We start from the raw sequence: 22,921 nt of genomic DNA on the forward strand, positions 1-22,921 counted from the left end.
TTTTAGATTCCATGTATATGTGTTAGCATACGGTATTTGTTTTTATCCTTCTGACTTACTTCACTCTGTATGACAGATTCCAGGTCTATCCACCTCATTACAAATAACTCAGTTTCATTTCTTTTTATGGCTGAGTAATATTCCATTGTATATATGTGCCACATCTTCCTTATCCATTCATCTGTCGATGGACACTTAGGTTGCTTCCATGTCCTGGCTATCGTAAACAGAGCTGCAATAAACATTTTGGTACATGACTCTTTTTGAATTATGGTTTTCTCAGGGTATATGCCCAGTAGTGGGATTGCTGGGTCATATGGTAGTTCTATTTGTAGTTTTTTAAGGAACCGCCATACTGGTCTCCATAGTGGCTGTATCATTTTACATTCCCACCAACAGTGCAAGAGTGTTCCCTTTTCTCCACACCCTCTCCAGCATTTATTGTTTCTAGAGATTTGATGATGGCCAATCTGGCCGGTGTGAGATGATATCTCATTGTAGTTTTGATTTGCATTTCTCTAATGATTAATGATATTGAGCATTCTTTCATGTGTTTGTTGGCTATCTGTATATCTTCTTTGGAGAAATGTCTATTTAGTTCTTCTGCCCATTTTTGGATTGGGTTCTTTGTTTTTTTGTTATTGAGCTGCATGAGTTGCTTATAAATTTTGGATATTAATCCTTTGTCAGTTGCTTCATTTGCAAATATTTTCTCCCTTTCTGAGGGTTGTCTTTTGGTCTTGTTTATGGTATCCTTTGCTGTGCAAAAGCTTTTAAGTTTCATTAGATCCCATTTGTTTATTTTTGGTTTTATTACCATTTCTCTAGGAAATGGGTCAGAAAGGATCTTGCTGTAATTGATGTCATAGAGTGTTCTGCCTATGTTTTCCTCTAAGAGTTTGATATTGTCTGGCCTTACATTTAGGCCTTTAACCCATTTTGAGTTTATTTTTGTGTGTGGTGTTAGGGAGTGTTCTAATTTCATACTTCTACAGGTAGCTGTCCAGTTTTCCCGGCACCACTTATTGAAGAGGCTGTCTTTTCTCCACTGTGTTTCCTTCCCTCCTTTATCAAAGATAAGGTGACCATATGTGTGTGGGTTTATCTCTGGGCTTTCTATCCTGTTCCATTGATCTATATTTCTGTTTTTGTGCCAGTACCATACTGTCTTGATTACTGTGGCCTTGTAGTATAGTCTGAAGTCAGGGAGCCTGATTCCTCCAGCTCCATTTTTCGTTCTCAAGATTGCTTTGGCTATTCGGGGTCTTTTGTGTTTCCATACAAATTGTGAAATTCTTTGTTCTAGTTCTGTAAAAAAAAAATGCCAGTGGTAATTTGATAGGGATTGCATTGAATCTGTAGATTGCTTTGGGTAATAGAGTCATTTTCACTATGTTGATTCTTCCAATCCAAGAACATGGTATATTTCTCCACCTATTTGTATCATCTTTAATTTCTTTCATCAGTGTCTTATAGTTTTCTGCATACAAGTCTTTTGTCTCCTTAGGTAGGTTTATTCCTAGGTATTTTAATCTTTTTGTTGGAGTGGTAAATGGGAGTGTTTTCTTAATTTCATTCTCAGATTTTTCATCATTAGTGTATAAGAATGCCAGAGATTTCTGTGCATTAATTTTGTATCCTGCTACTTTACCAAATTCATTGATTAGTTCTAGTAGTTTTCTGGTAGCATCCTTAGTATTCTCTATGTATAGTATCATGTCATCTGCAAACAGTGACAGCTTTACTACTTCTTTTCCTATTTGGATTCCTTTTATTTCTTTATTTTCTCTAATTGCTGTGGCTAGAACTTCCAAAACTAGGTTGAATAGTAGTGGTGAGAGTGGGCAACCTTGACTTGTTCCTGATCTTAGTGGAAATGGTTTCAATTTTTCACCATTGAGAACAATGCTGGCTGTGGGTTTGTCATATGTGGCCTTTATTATATTGAGGAAACTTCCCTCTATGCCTACTTTCTGCAGGGTTTTTATCATAAATGGTGTTGAATTTTGTCAAAAGCTTTCTCTGCATCTATTGAGATGATCATATGGTTTTTCTCCTTCAGTTTGTTGATATGGTGTATCACATTGATTGATTTGCTTATATTGAAGAATCCTTGCATTCCTGGAATAAACCCCACTTGATCATGGTGTATGATCCTTTTAATGTGCTGTTGGATTCTGTTTGCTAGTATTTTGTTGAGGATTTTTGCACCTATGTTCATCAGTGATACTGGCCTATAGTTTTCTTTCTTTGTGACGTCTTTGTCTGGTTTTGGTATCAGGGTGATGGTGGCCTCATAGAATGAGTTTGGGAGTGTTCCTCCCTCTGCTATCTTTTGGAAGAGTTTGAGAAGAATAGGTGTTAGCTCTTCTCTAAATGTTTGATAGAATTCGCCTGTGAAGCCATCTGGTCCTGGGCTTTTGTTTGTTGGACGATTTTTAATCACAGTTTCAATTTCAGTGCTTGTGATTGGTCTGTTCATATTTTCTATTTCTTCCTGGTTCAGTCTCGGCAGGTTGTGCATTTCTAAGAATTTGTCCATTTCTTCCAGGTTGTCCATTTTATTGGCATAGAGTTGCTTGTAGTAATCTCTAATAATCTTTTGTATTTCTGCAGTGTCAGTTGTTACTTCTCCTTTTTCATTTCTAATTCTATTGATTTGAGTCTTCTCCCTTTTTTTCTTGATGAGTCTGGCTAATGGTTTATCAATTTTATTTATCTTCTCAAAGAACCAGCTTTTACTTTTATTGATCTTTGCTATTGTTTCCTTCATTTCTTTTTCATTTATTTCTGATCTGATCTTTATGATTTCTTTCCTTCTGCTAAATTTGGGGTTTTTTTGTTCTTCCTTCTCTAGTTGCTTTAGGTACAAAGTTAAGTTGTTTATTCGAGGTGCTTCCTGTTTCTTAAGGTATGATTGTATTGCTATAAACTTCCCTCTTAGAACTGCTTTTGTTGTATCCCATAGGTTTTGGGTCGTCATGTCTCCATTGTCATTTGTTTCTAAGTACTTTTTGATTTCCTCTTTGATTTCTTCAGTGATCACTTCGTTATTAAGTAGTGTATTGTTTAGCCTCCATGTGTTTGTATTTTTTACAGATCTTTTCCTGTAATTGATATCTAGTCTCATAGCGTTGTGGTCAGAAAAGATACTTGATATGATTTCAATTTTCTTAAATTTACCAAGGCTAGATTTGTGACCCAAGATATGATCTATCCTGGAGAATGTTCCATGGGCACTTGAGAAAAATGTGTATTCTGTTGTTTTTGGATGGAATGTCCTATAAATATCAAGTAAATCCATCTTGTATAATGTATCATTTAAAGCTTGTGTTTCCTTATTTATTTTCATTTTGGATGATCTGTCCATTGGTGACAGTGGGGTGTTAAAGTCCCCTACTATGATTGTGTTACTGTCGATTTCCCCTTTTATGGCTGTTAGTATTTGCCTTATGTATTGAGGTGCTCCTATGTTGGGTGCATAAATATTTACAATTGTTATATCTTCTTCATGGATCGATCCCTTGATCATTATGTAGTGTCCTTCTTTGTCTCTTGTAATAGTTTTTATTTTAAAGTCTATTTTGTCTGATATGAGAATTGCTACTCCAGCTTTCTTCTGATTTCCATTTGCATGGAATATCTTTTTCCATCCCCTCACTTTCAGCCTGTAAGTGTCCCTAGGTCTGAAGTGGGTCTCTTGTAGACAGCATATATATGGATCCTGGTTTTGTATCCATTCAGCCAGTCTGTGTCTTTTGGTGGGAGCATTTAATCCATTTACATTTAAGGTAATTATTGATATGTGCGTTCCTATTACCATTTACTTAATTGTTTCGGGTTGTTCTTCTCAGTCGTTTCCTTCTCTTATGTTTCTTGCTTAGAGAAGTTCCTTTAGCATTTGTTGTAAAACTGGTTTGGTGGTGCTGAACTCTCTCAGCTTTTGCTTGTCTGTAAAGGTTTTAATTTCTCCATCAAATCTGAATGAGATCCTTGCTGGGTAGAGTAATCTTGGTTGTAGGTTTTTTTCCTTCATCACTTTAAATATGTCCTGCCACTCCCTTCTGGCTTGTAGAGTTTCTGCTGAAAGATCAGATGTTAGCCTTATGGGGATTCCCTTGTGTGTTATTTGTTGTTTTTCCCTTGCTGCTTTTAATATGTTTTCTTTGTATTTAATTTTTGACAGTTTGATTATTATGTGTCTCAGCGTGTTTATCCTTGGGTTTATCCTGTATGGGACTCTCTGTGCTTCCTGGACTTGATTGATTATTTCCTTTCCTATATTAGGGAAGTTTTCAACTATAATCTCTTCAAATATTTTCTCAGTCCCTTTCTTTTTCTCTTCTTCTTCTGGGACCCCTATGATTCGAATGTTGGTGCGTTTAATGTTGTCCCAGAGGTCTCTGAGACTGTCCTCAGTTCTTTTCATTCTTTTTTCTTTCTTCTGCTCTGCAGTAGTTATTTCCACTATTTTATCTTCCAGGTCACTTATCCGTCCTTCTGCCTCAGTTATTCTGCTACTGATCCCATCTAGAGTATTTTTCATTTCATTTATTGTGTTGCTCATCGTTACTTGCTTCCTCTTTATTTCTTCTAGGTCCTTGTTAACTGTTTCTTGCAATTTGTCTATTCTATTTCCAAGATTTTGAATCATCTTTACTATCATTATTCTGAATTCTCTTTCAGGTAGACTGGCTATTACCTCTTCATTTGTTAGGTCTGGTGTGTTTTTATCTTGTTCCTTCATCTGCTGTGTGTTTTTCTGTCTTCTCATTTTGCTTATCTTACTGTGTTTGGGGTCTCCCTTTTGCAGGCTGCAGGTTCGTAGTTCTATCTATTTTTGGTGGCTGTCCCCAGTGGCTGAGGTTGGTTCAGTGGGTTGAGCAGGTTTCCTGGTTGGGGGGACCAGTGCCCCTGTTCTGGTGGATGAGGCTGGATCCCATCTCCCTGGTGGGCAGGTCCACGTCTGGTGGCGTGTATGGGGATGTCGGTAGCCTTACTGTGATTCTAGGCAGCCTCTCTGCTAATGGATGGGGCTGTAGACCTGTCTTGCTCTTTGTTGGGCATAGGGTGTCCAGCACTGTTCGTTGCTGGTCCTTGAGTGAAGCTGGGTCTTGGTGTTGAGATGGAGATCTCTGGGAGATTTTCGCCGTTTGATATTACGTGGAGCTGAGAGGTCTCTTGTGGACCAGTGTCCTGAGGTTAGTTCTCCCACCTCAGAGACACAGCCTTGACACCTGGCTGGAGTGCCAAGAGCCTTTAATCCACACGGCTTTTGGGAGGTCTGAGGTCTTCTGCCAGCGTTCGGTGGGTGTTCTATAGGAGCAGTTCCACGTGTAGATGTATTTCTGATGTCTCTGTGAGGAGGAAGGCGATCCCCGCGTCTTACTCTTCCGCCATCTTCTCGCTCCCCCCTAGTACACAAAACAGTACCACAGTAACTAGTGTTGCTGTCTTGCCTTCATATAAACTTGAACATACTTCTACAATGCACTGCAGAGTCCTAGATCTTGTCTAACTGCAGATTTGAGGAGGAAACCCTCACATTAGTGATCTTTCTATGGATATTCGATATAGGCAACTACTTAATATGGTATGTGTGTTTTTAGTTTTTAATCTTTCTTCATTTAAGTTATAACTGTTTCAATCCCCAATCCCAGCGATCCATAATGGTAATTCTAAAGTTCAGGAAGTTTGCCATTCATCAGAAACAAGTCAGATAGGTCTCCCATCCGCTCTCCCTCCCACTGGGCCCCTCCCTGCCCCTCCTCTTCCTGGCCAGTCTTTAGATGCTTACTTAAGACCAAGGGATGAAAAGAAGCGTAGCCTTGTGCAGTAACACTCAGCAGCCACCCCCTGATCTGGGTGATTCCACCGCAGCACTGTCCAGCTCGCTGCCTCTTAGAAGTGAGCGTTTCCAGGTTTTGCAGCCCTTGCCTCCTGTTCTAGGGAATGCACGCCGCACCGTGCATCACGCAGCCGGGTTTTCGACAAAAACACGTTCACTGTATCTACACTCTTGCTGCATCTTGGCTTCTCTGTATTCAAGTGTGTGTCTGGTCAGAGCAACGCGTATATTTAGCCTGTATTCACTTGCTATGATCTCCTCATCCTAAAAGATGGTCCAACTCCAGGTTCAAGCGCTCTCCTCAGAAGTTGTCCCGATGAAGCTGGAGATGGGCCCCCCAGTGCCCTTGAGCCCCTAGTGCTGACTGGAATGGAGACAGGAAAGTCAAAACCACAGGTTTTTTCCCTCTTTGAACCCTCCCGGCATTGTGCCTTGTGAACCCTGCCCAACCCTGCCCCTGGCTGTGTCTTCTGTCTCGGTCAGTGACTTTTCTTAGAGATAAGAAAAGTGTGTGAAGCCACAGGCAGCTGGGATTACCTTCAAAGCAGCAAAAGTTAAGCAATGGAATTACAGTGGTTCAGAGGGTTAGTTAGAGAATTCCCAAGGGACAGAATACAGACTGGGGTGTGGAACAGCCTAGATTGGAGAAATCGAGAACGTCTCTTAGGAAAAGCTCCAAGCTCGTACATCCACAAGTATCTTAGCCTTCCACCTGCCACAGAGTGTGAGGGTATGTGTCCCCGAAACAAAAACTTAGGCCCGTATCACTCCAAGCTGAGGGGCTGTTGCCTCACCTGTTTTGAAGATAACTTGACATCCTGCCCAGCACCCTTCTTTCTTTTTTCCTCCAGAAAAAAATAGGCCTTGCTATTTCCTTTAGCCCTAAATAAGGGAAGCAGCCAGCTTCAAGAGGCTGGATCTAACAAATGATGGCAGGGCTGCCATCTGTCTAACTTAACGGCTGGGACGCTCGTGATTGAGAGGAATTCGTCCTCATCAACATCAGCTGAAACGTACGTTGCAAATCTGGAGAGAACCATCGTGACTGCTAAATTGAGAAGCAAGTGAAAACCAAAATTGCTCTTTTCAATCTTTGCAAATTAGAAAGGAATCTTGCCAAGAAGAAACAGATCTTCATTTTATACCTAATTTTAAAATGTATAGTGTCCCCAAATGTGGATTCACTATGGTGTAAACATTCTGGCTAATTATTTCTTGAAGGAAATACTTGCCTATCATTTCTGAGTTGCTGTAGTAGGTAACTAGGAGAACTTTTACAGTTGATTAGAATTCAAAGGTTCTGACTTGACCTTTTAGCCCAAGGTAGTAGTTGCTTTCAATGGATAGCTGAATTAAGTAGGAAACAATACCAATAATTGATCTTTTCAAACTCAGAAACCTTGAATGTCTGTTTTTCTTGTTTCCTCCCATTTAAGAGTCATCTGTAATCTTTGACTGATAGTCTATGAACGCTGCTCAAATATTCGTGATAAATAGGCCCATAACTCAAGGATATTATGCCCAAAAGTTAAGCTAATACAGGGAATCACCACTCATGTAACTGCATAGTGTGTAGTGCAGAAAGGGAGCAGATATATCTTAAATATTAGAAGAATGTATTTATTAATAAAGAATTCTTCAAAAAACAGAATTCTCAAAAAATTCAAAAAATTTGTGGGCAGCATTTCTCTTTTCATCCTGAAAAAGTTTAATTTCTTTATTGAGAGCTAAGGAAAAAATGCCATTTCTAGAAGGTAGGAAAAGCTTCTTAAATATTGATATTTGTAGAAAAGTTTGGTGTCGGGTGATAAGTGAATCATCTTTCTTAGACTTGCAAGCATATAAAGAGCAAGTAGCACATTAAATACTAAACATTTTTAATGAAATATCTGAAGAATCCAAAGTATGCTTTGGCTTGAACCTGAGAACTAAATTAAGTAAAAAGAAAAAGGAGAAATAAGAGAGGAAGGAAAGAAAGGAGGGAGGAAAGGAGGAAAAAAAGAGAAGGAAGAGGAGGGAGGGAGGAAGGAGGGAAGAATTCAAATTTGAAATATACTACCTAACTTGGATTTGGACATATCAATCCTTAATTTGGGGTTATTGTTCTTGTTTCTTTGAGTAACTGAAAACATCGGACCATTTTCCATTTAGGGCATGCTTTTCCTTTGCTCTCCAGAGTTAAGTTTTTAAAAACAGTTTGAAGAAACCAATAATCTATCTAGTTATTCTCATAGACTTGCTTTGGAAGACAACGTTGCCAGTCTATATTCATTAGGATTAGAGTTACCTACAAGTGACAGAACAGAAAAAATGACAGTGGCTTAAATAAGATACAGGTCTATGTCTCTTCATATTTCAAAATTCTGGAGATAGCAAAGAGGTGGATTTGGGTTCCCTAGAGACAGGGACCCAGGCTCCTTCTGTCTTGCTTCACTATGTGTGTGTCCTGCCATTCTCAAGATGGCTGCCAAAGTTCCGGCCATTGCTTGTGTATTCCAGCTAAAAAGGAGGAAAAAGGGACAGAGAAGGGTGCTTCTTTCATTTAAGGATGTGTCTTACAAGTTGCACACACTACTTGTTCACCCCCAATTTAGTTTCAAGGAAAGCTGGAAATTGTAGTCTTTATTCATGGTGGCCTTGTACCCATCTAAAATTTAGGGGCTCCATTTCTTAGTAAGAAAGGGAAATGTATATTGAAGAATGCTTAGCAGTCTCTGCCACAAGGTTCAAACTAGTGGGCATGATTTTTTGGAATAATGTTTTTATTTAATTATAATACATTATACAAAAATACATATATTCTTCAATACTGTGAGGAATTGATTATCACCTCTGTGAAATGAGAATTTCTACCTCATCTTTCTGCCTTTCTTTTTAGAAAGAAAACTGTAAATCTATGACACAAGATACTAATGTTTCTCATAATTCTGCAGAGTATATTTTAACTTTCCTTCTCTGAAAATTGAACTGAAAATTCAAGAACCAATCTAATGTATTGCTTGGTTCTCACTGTTCTGCTACAAAAGTACATTAATTCTTCTGTGGTCATAGCTCTTTAACTCTTCTGAATTGATCAGTAGTGTCATTATTTTCCTTTCATTCAATTCAACAAATATGTATGGACATCAGTGCTTAGGGAGGTGGGGAAGGACTTTCAAGTGAGAAGTATATGGTCCTTTTCTGTTATTTTCTCTCAGTAAAAGTTAGACTTGTGTTTCCTTTCACCTGTTTTTCTTTAAGAACATAATATTGGCTAGAGACAAATGAGTACAGTCGTCCCTTTGTATCCATGAGAAATTGGTTCTGGGAGCCCTCACGGAAACCAAAATCCTCCATGCTCAATGCTCCTTTAAAAAAAGCGACGCAAACAATGAAAACAGTCACCTCCCCCGACCAACACCCCAGATCCGCGGATGTGGAAACCCGTGGATACGGAGGGGAGGGTGTATTTTAAACTACTTGATAGTACGTTTCTCTAAGAAAACATACAATTGAGGGAAATCGTAACCTGCTTTTATAATCAGATTTTATCATATATTCCTCCTAGGCTTTGTGAGAGAGAGAGTGAGTGTGTGTGTGTGTGTGTGTGTGTGTGTGTGTGTGTGTGTGTGTGAGTGAGTGTAAGGGAGACAGAGCCAGAGCAACAGAGATAGAAACCTTCCAGTTCTTACTCATTAAACAATATCCCATGAAGTGATTTTCATCACTGAAAAGTGTTGGTTATATTCTCCTCGCACCTTGTGCCTGCAAATCTGGCAGCTGACACTGATCATTGAGATAAGACTGGGTGACTTATCCACGCTGTACACACACATCTATACACAAACTTCACTAAGTACATCCTTTTCTAAAATCACATTGTTAAAATGCACCATTGTAGCCCATTTCCCTGAAGGATAAGTAGTGTAACATTATTTTTCGGAGCGAGAATTAAAAGAAGGAAGATTCCTGGGACAATGTGTTCCTTCTCTGCAAGATTGTAGTGTTGAAAGGACCTCAACAATTGCTTTGCTTGGTTCAGAGATGAGGAGACAGAGGCTGGTAGCTGCAAAGGCTTGTCCCTCGTCCCGTGGGTCTGCTGGGCAAGCTTTGGGTCCAGCCTTCTTTGCTCTACATTTGGTGGCCGAGTCTGGACTGACCCATCCCTTGGCTGTTGACTGCAATCTTATGATTGTTTTCACCTGGCTTCCTGCTGGTGGCCCCTCCCTCTCCCCCTTCCCTCCTCCTGGATCTAAGGATCAGAAAGTCCTGTCCAGCGGGCTTACCTCTTGCCACTTTGTCTTCTCAGGACAAAAAAACCATCGCAGACCTCAGATCACTGCTCTTTGCTTCCTAAAAGACAGAACAGCTCAGTCCTTCCTGCCTTCTTCTTTCTCGACTCGTGATTTAAACATACTTCTATCTGCTCCAGTCGAGCCTTCACATGCTTTCTTGTCAGCCAGCAGATAGTTTGCTATTAATTACCAGATAATCAGTCTCTTCTCAAGACTTTTGTTCCTGAGGAAGTGATTTTGTAAATAATTGCTTCAAGTCATCTTGTAACTGCCTCACATAATTTCATTTCTTTTAAACCTCTTTTTTTTTTTTATTACAGGGAATTGCTCTCTTGCACTTCTGTTATCTTAAATCTCTTTTAAACCGAAAACAGCACTCATTGAATGCACTTTTACAAAACAGTTTTCTTGGGTCTCCTATGTCAAGTGAAATCAAGAGCCTCACCATTGCAACATTCCTACTGCATGCACTCAGATCATGATGGTACAACTAGAGTATTCTGTGTGTGAGTGGTAATTCGCTTTCCTCTTCCCTCCTCATAACTTGCATGGTGTTGTGCGGACTCCTCTTTGCATTGTCCAGGGTGTTTATTATTCTAAACTGTCCCATTTAACCCATTTATTCAACCAATACCTCTAAATATTTATTTAGGTCCTTCTATAGCTTTTCGTTTTTGCCATCACTCGAAATAAGAAAGTTCGTTTCCTGTGCTAAACATTTTAAAGCAAAATATAATCTATAGAGCACCAAGTTAAGTAATTTTAGAGAATGGAATGTGGGGCAATTCACCTGGCGTGCTTAACTTGTTTTTATAGGGCAAGCAAAGTTCGTTAATTCCATTTTATTTATTATTTTTAAACCACTTGTTTAGTGTGGTGAATTAAGAAAAAAAATCAACTGATTGATCTTTGGATTTTTTTTTTAACATCACAGAGAAAAGCCATTCATTACTCAAATATCTAAAGTTCACCCAGAAATCAAAATTGCTTGACCCTCTGGAAAGTTCTGTTCGTGCTCTAGGCCTGCAAAGACTTGGCTCTAAAGTTCTGAGCCTGAGTCACATTGGTCCCATTAATCTTTGTCTAGAAGGATGTTTCGGGGGAGGGTCAAGAAGGAGGACTTCTGATCTGTTTTATTCTTTCCTCTTTTGTTTCAGGGCCCATGGCCGTCAACCCTCCTTGATTTTATTCTACCTGATCTTCACATTTCCATATCTGTAAATATGGGGCCACATGATCGTTAAAACCTCTTAAGAAAGTGGAGCGTTTTCATTAAAGTTTCCCTGCAAATCTAAGATGCTGTATGATGGATGCTAACGGCACAGGGTATTATTAGCATTGGTGACAATGTAATAAGGCTACGTCTCATTTTCTCATAAAGACAGAGATATTCCAATTTCCTCCTGTATAACTCAAAGGGAATTTGGGTGTTAACACATCAAAATACTTCTAAGTCCTTAGGGGAAACATCTGAAGTGGAAAGTATTAATTTTCTAAATGCATGTTTTATCCTCTTTCCGAATAATAAAGTTATTTCTCACCCCATGGTAGAAATGTATAGGTGAGAACTCCCCCTGAGACCTTCCCAATCTGAAAACACTAAGGAATTTCTGCCATTGTAGGTAGAAAGACAAGAAAACATTGTCTTCTCAGTTGTGCTTACCTTTCAAACTTTTCTGAGACTCCCTTATAGGCGACAAGAACTCTGCTTCCTGGCAACCTCTACCCACAACAGAACTGAGAACCAAGGAACAAACAGAAAAGGTCTTTGACTATCCCAATAAATGTTATAAAGTCCACACTCTGAAACTCCTCTGAGTTTTTCCCATAGAAAAGTTCTTCAACCCTCTGTTTAAACCCTATTAACTCTTAATTTGCACACAATTCTAATGATCTTAATGATATTATTGTCAATCACATGACAGACTGAAAAGCAGAAAATTAGAAAGGAATACTTTCAAAAATTTAACATACTCTCCCTAACTAAAAGAACAAGGAAAGAAAACTAATATAAAAATCTATAGCACAGGGCTTCCCTGGTGGCGCAGGGGTTGAGAGTCCGCCTGCCGATGCGGGGGACGCGGGTTCGCGCCCCGGTCCGGGAGGATCCCATGTGCCGCGGAGCGGCTGGGCCCGTGAGCCGTGGCCGCTGCACCTGCGCGTCCGGAGCCTGTGCCCCGCAACGGGAGAGGCCACAATAGTGAGAGGCCCACATACCGCAAAAAAAAAAAAAAAAAAAAAAAAAATCTATAGCACAGTTGTCTGGAGACATTTAAGGTGAGAATGAATACACTTTGTAGAGCCTGTGGGTAACACTGTATTGCTTCAAAGGACAGCATTTTACTCATATAATGATAAATCCAGATTATCAATAAAAACATTTACTGTAAATTAGGAACAGGGACCCCTTAATCAAGATACGGTCCTTTCATTTGTCCTAAAATTAAATTATCGATTTTTATTTAAATTAGACACTTCATCATCTATTAGAAACATTTTCAGATAACCGTCCAGATCTTCAGTGTCTATCATTAAAATGGAAACCCTCTAAATGTGGCATTGCTGTGCCCTGTATAACCTGCACAACTTTATACATTGGCCCTGTGGTGAATAAGCTCTTCTTAAATAACTGGGTGCATAAAATTGACTGTGGAAATCTAACCATCCAAAATGATTAAAATAAAGACGCTTAGGTATTTTGAAAGTTAAAGCATCAGTAATAGCAAAGACATTCCCTGAATATTCTGAATAGGAGTCATGTTCTAGTCAGATGCTGTCTGGTGTGGGGGGTGGATAATGAATAGATTTTCAACATTGTGGTTTTGGGTATTAGTTCTCTGGAATTTTCCCCTTTGATAAATTTTTCTCTATCTTGTAGTTGCCAAATTATCTCTTCTAGTAGAATGCTCTGATTTTTTCAGCTGCAAAGATATCAAAGTCCTGGTATGTTTCACAGACAAGGGAAGCCTTTGCGGCAAGCATGAGTGCAGCATGCTTTTTCCATGGGAAGCGTTACCCTCCTCCTCCGTTTGCAAAAACAAACTTCTTCCTGGCGCATTCTTGGCCTATCAGCGCTCTATGAAAAGAAATCTCTTCTTTCCTGATAATAGCAGCTTACAGCAAACTAGAATGTGTAGTTACTTCTTCATTCATGGATAAGTCTGATTTGCACTTTGATGTGTAAACCGGACAATATCCAGAAGATACTACTGGTCTTGAAGTTTCTGTGCAGGTCGTGGCCACACTAGCGTTTGGTACACCAGCTCCTCCAGGGAGACGGGATTAAATGACCACCTTGAAGCCTCACTGTGTGCCAGCATCCCCCCAACCCGGTGTCTAGCTACAGCTGCCGCTGCTTCCTTTCAAAACACCCTGCTCAGCGCCTGCTGTGTGTGAGGGGCTGGGCAGGCACTAGAGCTATAAGGGGTTTGCCCACAAGGAGCTCACAGTCGGTTGTGAAGAGGACTATTGACCTCATCACCCCGAACCTGTTGCTCTGTACAAGCCAGGCCCTGAAGGGAGCGCCTAGGGCCTTCCTTCCTCCAGATTCTGGGCCCCAGCGACCCCAGGAGGAGGAAGGAGGGCCCACTCACAACCTCCCTCTCTCTCCCAGTGACTCAGCGAGCAGTGAGCATCTACTTTGTGCCAGAGGCTAGGGAGTGACAAAAACAAATCAAATACACACCTTTGCCCTGAGAAGTTTACAGGAGAAATCTTGGCAGCTTTCAGGTGGTCGATAAGTTGCTTTCCTTGGGTTTGGCCTCTAGAAATGACATCTGTTCACTCTATGATACCCAGGTGGTCTCGCTAGGCCAGAGGCTGCCCCGTCCATCTGGCCAAACCATCTTTTCTGTTGTGACTCTGGCTGAGAGGGCAAATGGACAAAATGAAGCCCCTACCGCTCAGGACCTGAGTAACAAATTCCCAGACAAGCCAAAGCAAGTCCGAAGGGCCTCTGGATTCACACGTAAATCTCCTCGCAGCCGAAAGCAAGCGTGGCCACTACTCACTCACGTCATTACCAACAGACATTTTCTTGTTCCACCTCAGGACCCGCGGGGGGCGCACACGGTCTGGTCCCAAGGTCCCCAACCTTTCAGGCACCGCAGGCCGGTTTCGTGGAAGACAGTTTTTCCACGCACGGGTCGTGGGTGGCGTTGGGGGGAGATGGTTCAGGCACTGACGCGAGCGATGGGGAGTGATGCGGGGGCGGCAGCTGAAGCTTTGCTCGCTGGCCTGCCGGCCCCCCTCCCGCTGTGTGGCCCGGTTCCGAGCGGGCCGTGGACCAGGACCAGTCCGCAGCCTGGGGGGTGGGGACCCCTGGTCTAGTTTGATGGATCCCTTTCAAATAAAACCCAGAGCAGACACGTAAGGGGACTCGGTAAAGGAGCAGTGAGATGATGAAAGCAATCCCTATGCAAGATGGCATAAGTTGCCGGGATTACACGACGTGTAATGATTTCTTTGGTATTGTTTCTAACAAACTCAATATTGCTATTATTATTTATTGAAAGCGGGGTAGCAGTATTTAAATGGTGAGAATGCCTCTAAGTCTTTTTGTCACTGTGACCAACAGAATGAAAGTAAGTTTGCTCTCACATTTTTAGTATCAACTCTGCCATCTTATGGAAAATATTGGAAGTACCTAAAGCATTTCACTCTACAAAGGCAAGGATCTACTGGTAAGAGGACAGAAGGACATGGCCCGTGTAATTCTACGTGTTTTTAACCTTTAACATTTTTACTAACAAATGTCATTTTAAACAGAACTTTCAATCTTGAACGATTCTTACATTACTTGCCAACCAAGATGTGTCTCAATCTCAACACTACAACTTCATGTAAAAATCTTGAATAATATTTTGTACCAGTATGAATTTCTACTGCCCCGTAATGCTGTGTAGTGACTTCACTGTTATATTAACTTCTTTTCTTACACATACCTGAGTTACCAGTGAATCAACCGAAAAAGTCGAATTCTGTTAGGAACCATCCTATACGATGTTGGTAGCCTGTGAAAAAGGAATGTCTTTTTTTCTTATACAAACTGGTAACAAGACTTGTTTTCACAGTTCCTTTTTACATTTTTTGTGCATATAATATCTGTATATTATACTCATATTCTAAAGCGACCAGAAAGTGTTATTTAATAGAAACTGCATACATTTTTTTATGTCTCTATGGACCTTTTACTTTGGGTACACTTACAATAAATTAGCAGTATAATAGACTATTCTTTTCAATTACGAATAAAAATGTACATTGAAGTAAAAGATGACTACTGTTTTTAATGTTTTTTTCCCCATTCCAATGTGTATTTATTATAGTAAAATTAGAAAAGCCCTCTTTCATACACAAATAAAAGTTACATCTCAGGCTACATGACTATAGGAAACCAATCTCTTCACGAATTTCTGAGCCTCTATCTCTGGGGAGTGTTCAAATGTTCCTCCAATCCACGCAGGTGATACTCGGGTGGGCTCCCTGCAGACAGCTGCTCTGGGCCGCTCTGCCAGTGACTCTAACTTTCTTATAACCTCCTACCCCTGCAGTCCACTCCAGGCAACCTCTCTCCAAAGCAGGAACTCAGGCTCTCTTTTTATTTCCCAAGCAAAGCTGAAACAAACCCTTGTAACAAATTTTACTAAGTTTTGATGATAAATAAGGAGATTCCATCCCAGAAAGGAAAAGCTTAAAAGTGCATCTCAGGGATTTTCCTGGTGGCACAGTGGTTAAGAACCCACCTGCCAATGCAGGGGACATGGGTTCGAGCCCTGGTCTGGGAAGATCCCACGTGCCGCGGAGCAACTAAGCCCGTGCGCCACAACTACTGAGCCTGCGCTCTAGAGCCCGTGAGCCGCAGCTACTGAGGCCACATGCCACAACTACTGAAGCCCGCGCACCTAGAGCCCGTGCTCCGCAACAAGAGAAGCCACTGCAATGAGAAGCCCGCGCACCGCAACTAGAGAAAGCCCAGATGCAGCAGTGAAGACCGAGCACAGCCAAAAATAAATTAATTAATCAATTAATTTTTTTTTTTTAAGTGCATCTCAGGTACCAGCGGGCCTGGAGTCGCTCTGAGTTCACCTTCACGGGGGAGGGGTGGTCTCTGCAGGCCCCTCCCTTCTTAAACTCCCACCAGCTCCCTCCTTCCTCCAGGGAGACCCGCCCACTGTTGATTTCTGCACTGTTTCTGGGTGGGGTTAGCAAAAATACCTTCACCTCACCCCAATCAGGGAGTAAAATCTCCTTAACGTCAGAGTAGTCTCCACAGAGATTACTTAAGAGAATACTGTTATTACACAATTTAGCCGAGTACTCAACACCCGGCCTGAAGCCTGTGCCCTGGGCTTCTGTCCCCAAATCGGGCTTCCCCAAGAACAGTGAATGAATTTTGTCTGGAACTGAATAGCAGCTCACAGTGGGTTCATCCCTAAAAAAAAGGAGGAGGGGTGAGGGGGCGCATGGGAACTCTACTTTTGCAATATTTCTGTCATTCTAAAAGTAAGTTTATTTAAAATGCGGGGACTGGGGGCTGGTTTCAGTGGTATAATCCATATTCTACCCTTAGAGATGCAAGCACAACAACCTAAAACATAAGAAGTTTTTCCCCTTTTCTATTTATCAAGACAAATCGGAATATAGTCTAGCCTCAGAGCACCCAAGGACTTACAAGCAAAATGAAGAAAAGTTTAAGTTGCTACTCTTATTGCCTTTTCCCTCAAATGGGCATTTGAATTCCTATGCCTGGCTGGACACATAGAAATCATGTATTGATAAGATATTCCTATAATCTAATCATGGCTACGAATTTAAACAACAGACTAGCATATATCCTTTCCCTGCTCTAAGCATATGTTGAATTTTATTTTTTTTGCTGTTTTTCACATGTGTGAAAATAACTCAGATATCATCTCTGAGCCCCTCCTCTCCAATCCCACTGCCTTAGCTCTGGCCCTCATCATCTTCTAATTTAACAGCCTCCAAATGGAGCTTAGACCCTCCACCTTTCCCTAGGAACTCTGCTTTCAGTATATTTCTAAAATAACAAATCTGAGCATTGTTTTATCACCCTACTTAAAACCGTGAAAGAGAATAAAAAACCAAGTCCAAACTCCTAAGCTTAGTGTGTAAGATCTTCCATTATCTGACCCAAACGACGGTACCAGCCTCGCCTCTTACTACTCCCCTTTTCATGTCTCTTTCGCGCTTTTGTCCAAACATTTCCCCTGCTTCCTCATGGGAGTCCTTTTCTGTAAGTATGTAGAATGCTCATATTGTCTTGAACGCTAGATATATTTTACTCAATCTTCAAGACTCAAGTCAAGCGTTATCCCACTAAACACCCACTCGACTTACAATTATGGAGCACTTACTAGGTGCAAGATTCCAAATCTACAAGGCAGAATCGGTCTCTATACTCTGAGAACTTTGATCCTGCTTCCATAATTACATGTTGAACCCTAACTACACCTACTACATTGCGAGTTTTATGAGTGCTTTATGAATGTGAATCACGTTAGCTTTTTTGGCAGTGATGTTACCCTGTGCTTTCCCACTGATTCTTCTATCACCTAGAGCCATAAGGTTGAGGCTTCCCCCCCGCTATATGCTCCTACTTTTAAGTGAAAACTCCCCATCCTGCGTCTGTCCAACACGTTTATCGGACTCAATCTCAGGTGCTTCCATTGACTCCTATTAAAGTTAATTTGTTGGATTCAGCCAATCATTTCAATATGATTATATCACTTTAAATTCTGATTTTTTAAACCAAACTATTGGTTATGCTTCTCAAATTCATGTGACTTACAGATGCTCAACCATTTTTTCATCCAGAGGCTACACATTGTTGAGTAAGGCAAGTTAGACAGTGAGTATTGCCAGATTATCACGTTACTCCCATCGGCCAGCCCTCAGATGCCTCCTGAGCGTCTGGGGTGATGCACTACTTTTAGACCGAGTGCCGTTCGGAAGCCCAGAGTCTTCACTTTGCTGTCTCCCTAGTGTAGTCTAGTGTATTCATTTTATGAAGAAGAAATAATATATCGGACCTGAATTGATACTAGTTCTTAAAGACCACACTTGGTTTTTACAAGATTTTATAAGTCACATCTTAGTGTCTTACTTGGGATTTTTCACTAACTTCATCAGTTTAAGATTTGTGAAATCTACTTCCCTCCACTTGAAAATTCTCACATTGATGGCCCATTTTCAGTCTCCTGGCACCTCTTGCATCCTCTGAGATCCTCCAGGTTCACCCAGAAGAATGATCTTACTGCAGTTTTATTTACTCACTCTTTCGACAAGTAGATATTGAACGTCTATAACGTGCCAGGCTCTGGGCCAGACACTGGCGTTAGCCTTGAGCCAAACAGACACGATTCCTTCTTTCAAGGGGTTCACATTATGATTCTCTGTGTCTTGACTGGTTACAGGACGGGGAGCCCGCTAGATCCTTGCTCCGGCTCTATGGGACTTCAGCTAACATTTACCAGTGTTTGTCTGGGGAGTTACCTTTCTTACCAGAGAAGGTGAAGAAATGCTAACCAATAGTCATCTGCAATTATAAAATTTCCTAAAGACAAAGGAAAAGTTCCAGGGACTTGGTCTCCAGCAGCCCTCAAAGAGCTCACGTCTTGATGAGCAAAGACAAACCCAATAACCACATCCAACGAACACATTAAAAATAAATTCAGATTATGATAAGTGCCATGAAAACACAAACAGAATGATGTGGTAGAGAGTGAAGGACGTGGAATGAGGCCCTATCTTGGACAGAGTGGCCAGGTGACACCTCTGATTTCATTGCAAGTGCAAAGACTATAGTTGGGAAAGAGGCAGATGCCAGCAAGGAACTGAACGCAGCCCTCCGTGGCTGGAGTACAGTGAGTGTGGAAGAGAGACATGAGAAAAGGCTGGGAGGTGGGGAGCAGGGGGGAGTAGCCAGATTCAGAGCCTTGTAGGTCAGTGCAAGTGGAGATTGCATCCAGTGAGAAACCACTGAAGGGCACTGGGTCCCATGGGTAAGTCAAGTCACCGCCAATGCTACCTCTTTGGGTAACAAATACCAGCAAATACTAGGAACTGCATGCATCTTCAAAAACCAGAATGGTTGGTGAAGAACAAGGGCCCTGCATTATGCCTCTTACTTAGGCTGAAATTTAATTTCATTTTATCCTTTGAGGATACACCTAGGCCCACGCAGAGCAAAGTACAAGCAAAGAACAAGCAAAGATGCTTGTTCATCTCACCGTGACACATAATAAACCCCGACACTGGTCAACGTGTTGGGAGTAGAAATTCAATCATAAAAGATATTTCTGCTTCCAGATGATGTAGAAATGACTTCATTAAGTTTGCTTTCAAAAAGTATTTTCCGCGAGGAGTCAATTCGCATCTCCTCACAACTAGGGCACCTACCAGGCACCGGTGGGGGACCACGGACACCTAAGGGGACAGGAGGAACCCCCAGAGACCAGGTAGGACGCGGGGCGTGGGGGCAGTGAAGGGGGAGGAGAAATGGAGGAGGGAGGGGGCTGGAGCCCCTGAGGGACGGCTGGGGGAGGGGAAGGGATCCCACACCCCCACGGGGAAACTGGGGAACCACAGGGAGGGCAGAGAATCAAAAGGGAGCGTGGCCAGGTTTCCCTTTCCCACCTGGGCCCGTGGGAACCTGCTGAGATCCCGGGCCTGACCCTCTACCCACCGAGGCCCCTCCAGCCGTGCGGGGCCTAAGGGAGTGGGAGGGACGGAAGGGGAAGCACAAGTAAAGGCCAGACCTCCGGGACCTGCACCCCTGAGGGGCGGCTGGGGGAGGGGAGGAGTTCCTTCACCCAGCAGGACCCACCCACGGTTAGGGGTCCAGCGGGGACCGGGGAGACCCTGGGGGAGATGGTGGGGGAGGGGCACGAAGGACCGGAAGGGAAGGGGGCCACCAGGCACTGGGAAGCCTGTTGGGCTCCCGGGCCTGATCCTCTGTCCTGGGAGCCTCCATCCTGCATGCAGAGCCCAAGTCCTGCCCCTATGCCCCTACCCAGGGCCCCACCTCCCCTCAATTGTAAATAGTTATGCACTGACATAGGAGCAACTCAATACATAAGGCAAATGCTAACAGCAATAAAAGGGGAAATCGATAGTAACACAATCATAGTAAGGGACTTTAACAGCCCACTTTCACCAATGGACAGATCATCCAAAATGAAAATAAATAAGGAAACACAAGCTTTAAATCACACATTAAACAAGATGGACTTAATTCATATTTATAGACATTCCATCCCAAAACAACAGAATACACTTTCTTCTCAAGTTCTCATGGAACATTCTCCAGGATAGATCATATCTTGTGTCACAAATCAAGCCTTGGTAAATTTAAGAAAATTGAAATTGAATCAAGTATCATTTCCAACCACAACGCTATGAGACTAGATATCAATTACAGGGGAAAAAAACTGTAAAAAATACAAACACATGGAGGCTAAACAATACACTACTAAATAACCAAGAGATCACATGAAGAAATCAAAAAACACCTAGAAACAAATGACAATGAAAACATGATGACCCAAAACTTATGGGATGCAGCAAAAGCAATTCTAAGAGGGGAGTATATAGCAATACAATCCTGCCTTAGGAAACAAGAAACATCTCAAATAAACAGCCTAACCTTACACCTAAAGTAATTAGAGAAAGAAGAACAAAAAAACCCCAAAGTTAGCAGAAGGAAAGAAATCATAAAGATATCAGAAATAAATGAAAAAGAAATGAAGGAAACAATAGCAAAGACCAATAAAACTAAAAACTGGTTCTTTGAGAAGATAAACAAAATTGATAAACCATTAGCCAGACTCATCAAGAAAAAAGGGAGAAGGCTCAAATCAATAGAATTAGAAATGAAAAAGGAGAAGTAACAACTGACACTGCAGAAATACAAAGGATCATGAGAGATTACTACAAGCAACTCTATGCCAATAAAATGGACAACCTGGAAGAAATGGACAAATTCTTAGAAAAGCACAACCTTCTGAGACTGAACCAGGAAGAAATAGAAAATATAAACAAACCAATCACAAGCACTGAAATTGAAACTGTGATTAAAAATCTTCCAACAAAAGCCCAGGACCAGATGGCTTCACAGGCAACTTTTATCAAACATTTAGAGAAGAGCTAACACCCATCCTTCTCAAACTCTTCCAAAATATATCAGAGGGAGGAACACTCCCAAACTCATTCTATGAGGCCACCATCACCCTGATACCAAAACCAGACAAAGACGTCACTAAAAAAGAAAACTACAGGTGAATATCACTGATGAACATAGATGCAAAAATCCTCAACAAAATACTAGCAAACAGAATCCAGCAGCACATTAAAAGGATTATACACCATGATCAAGTGGGGTTTATCCCAGGAATGCAAGGATTCTTCAGTATACTCAAATCAATCAATGTGATACACCATGTTAACAAATTGAAGGAGAAAAACCATATGATCATCTCAATAGATGCAGAAAAAGCTCTTGACAAAATTCAACACCCATTTATGATAAAAAACCCTCCAGAAAGCAGGCATAGAGGGAACCTACCTCAACATAAAAAAGGCCATATACGACAAACCCACAGCCAACATCATTCTCAATGGTGACAAACTGAAACCATTTCCTCTAAGATTAGGAACAAAACAAGGTTGCCCCCTCCCACCACTATTATTCAACATAGTTTTGGAAGTTTTAGCCTCAGCAATCAAAGAAGAAAAAGAAATAAAAGGAATCCAAATCTGAAAAGAAGAAGTAAAACTGTCACTGTTTGCAGATGACATGATACTATACATAGAGAATCCTAAGCATGCTACCAGAAAACTACTAGGACTAATCAATGAATGTGGTAAAGTAGCAGGATACAAAATTAATGCACAGAAATCTCTGGCATTCTTATACATTAATGATGAAGAATCTGAGAGTGAAATTAAAGAAACACTCCCATTTACCACTGCAACAAAAAGAATAAAATACCTAGGAATAAACCTACCTGAGGAGACAAAAGACCTATATGCAGAAAACTATAAGACACTGATGAAAGAAATTAGAGATGATACAAACAGATGGAGAAATATACCATGTTCTTGGATTGGAAGAATCAACATTGTGAAAACGACTCTACTACCCAAAGCAATCTACGGATTCAGTGCAATCCCTACCAAACTACCAATGGCATTTTTCACAGAACTAGAACAAAAAATTTGACAATTTGTATGGAAACACAAAAGAACCCAGATAGCCAAAGCAATCTTGAGAAAGAAAAACGGAGCTGGAGGAATCAGGCTCCCTGACTTCAGACTGTACTACAAAGCTAGAGTAATCAAGACAGTATGGTACTGGCACAAAAACAGAACTATAGATCAATGGAACAGGATAGAAAGCCCAGAGATAAACCCACGCACATATGTTCACCTTATCTTTGATAAAGGAGGCAAGAATATACACTGGAGAAAAGACAGCTTGTTCAATAAGTGGTGCTGGGAAAACTGGACAGCTACATGTAAAAGAACGAAATTAGAACACTTCCTAACACCATACACAAAAATAAACTTGAAATGGATTAAAGACCTAAATGTAAGGCCAGACACTATAAAACCCTTAGAGGAAAACATAGGCAGAACACTCTATGACATAAATCACAGCAAAATCCTTTGTGACCCACCTCCTAGAGAAATGGAAATAAAAACAAAAGTAAACAAATGGGACCTAATGAAACTTAAAAGCTTTTGCAAAGCAAAGGAAACCATAAACAAGACACAAAGA

The 22,921-nt window shown here is 41.2% G+C and overlaps 2 protein-coding genes across 3 annotated transcripts in view; one reads left to right on the forward strand and one right to left on the reverse strand.

Moving 5' to 3' along the window:
* NKAIN3 (sodium/potassium transporting ATPase interacting 3) overlaps positions 1-15,182 on the forward strand; it is a 520,118-nt gene extending 504,936 nt beyond the window's left edge. Inside the window, exon 6 of one of the 2 annotated variants that reach the window (XM_067017479.1) lies at positions 14,730-15,182. In XM_067017479.1, the coding sequence (XP_066873580.1) occupies positions 14,730-14,851 (122 nt within the window). In that variant the 3' untranslated portion in view covers positions 14,852-15,182. Of the gene's footprint in view, positions 1-11,279; positions 12,360-14,729 lie in introns of those variants that run through there. The other variant, XM_067017481.1, reaches the window with a different exon arrangement.
* Positions 1-22,921, reverse strand: part of GGH (gamma-glutamyl hydrolase) — a 105,550-nt gene that overhangs the window by 40,963 nt on the left and 41,666 nt on the right. The gene's annotated exons all lie outside the window — the stretch shown is intronic.

Source organism: Kogia breviceps, chromosome 17 (assembly GCF_026419965.1).
Source record: "Kogia breviceps isolate mKogBre1 chromosome 17, mKogBre1 haplotype 1, whole genome shotgun sequence".
In the NCBI taxonomy this organism is placed as follows: Eukaryota; Metazoa; Chordata; class Mammalia; order Artiodactyla; family Physeteridae; genus Kogia; species Kogia breviceps.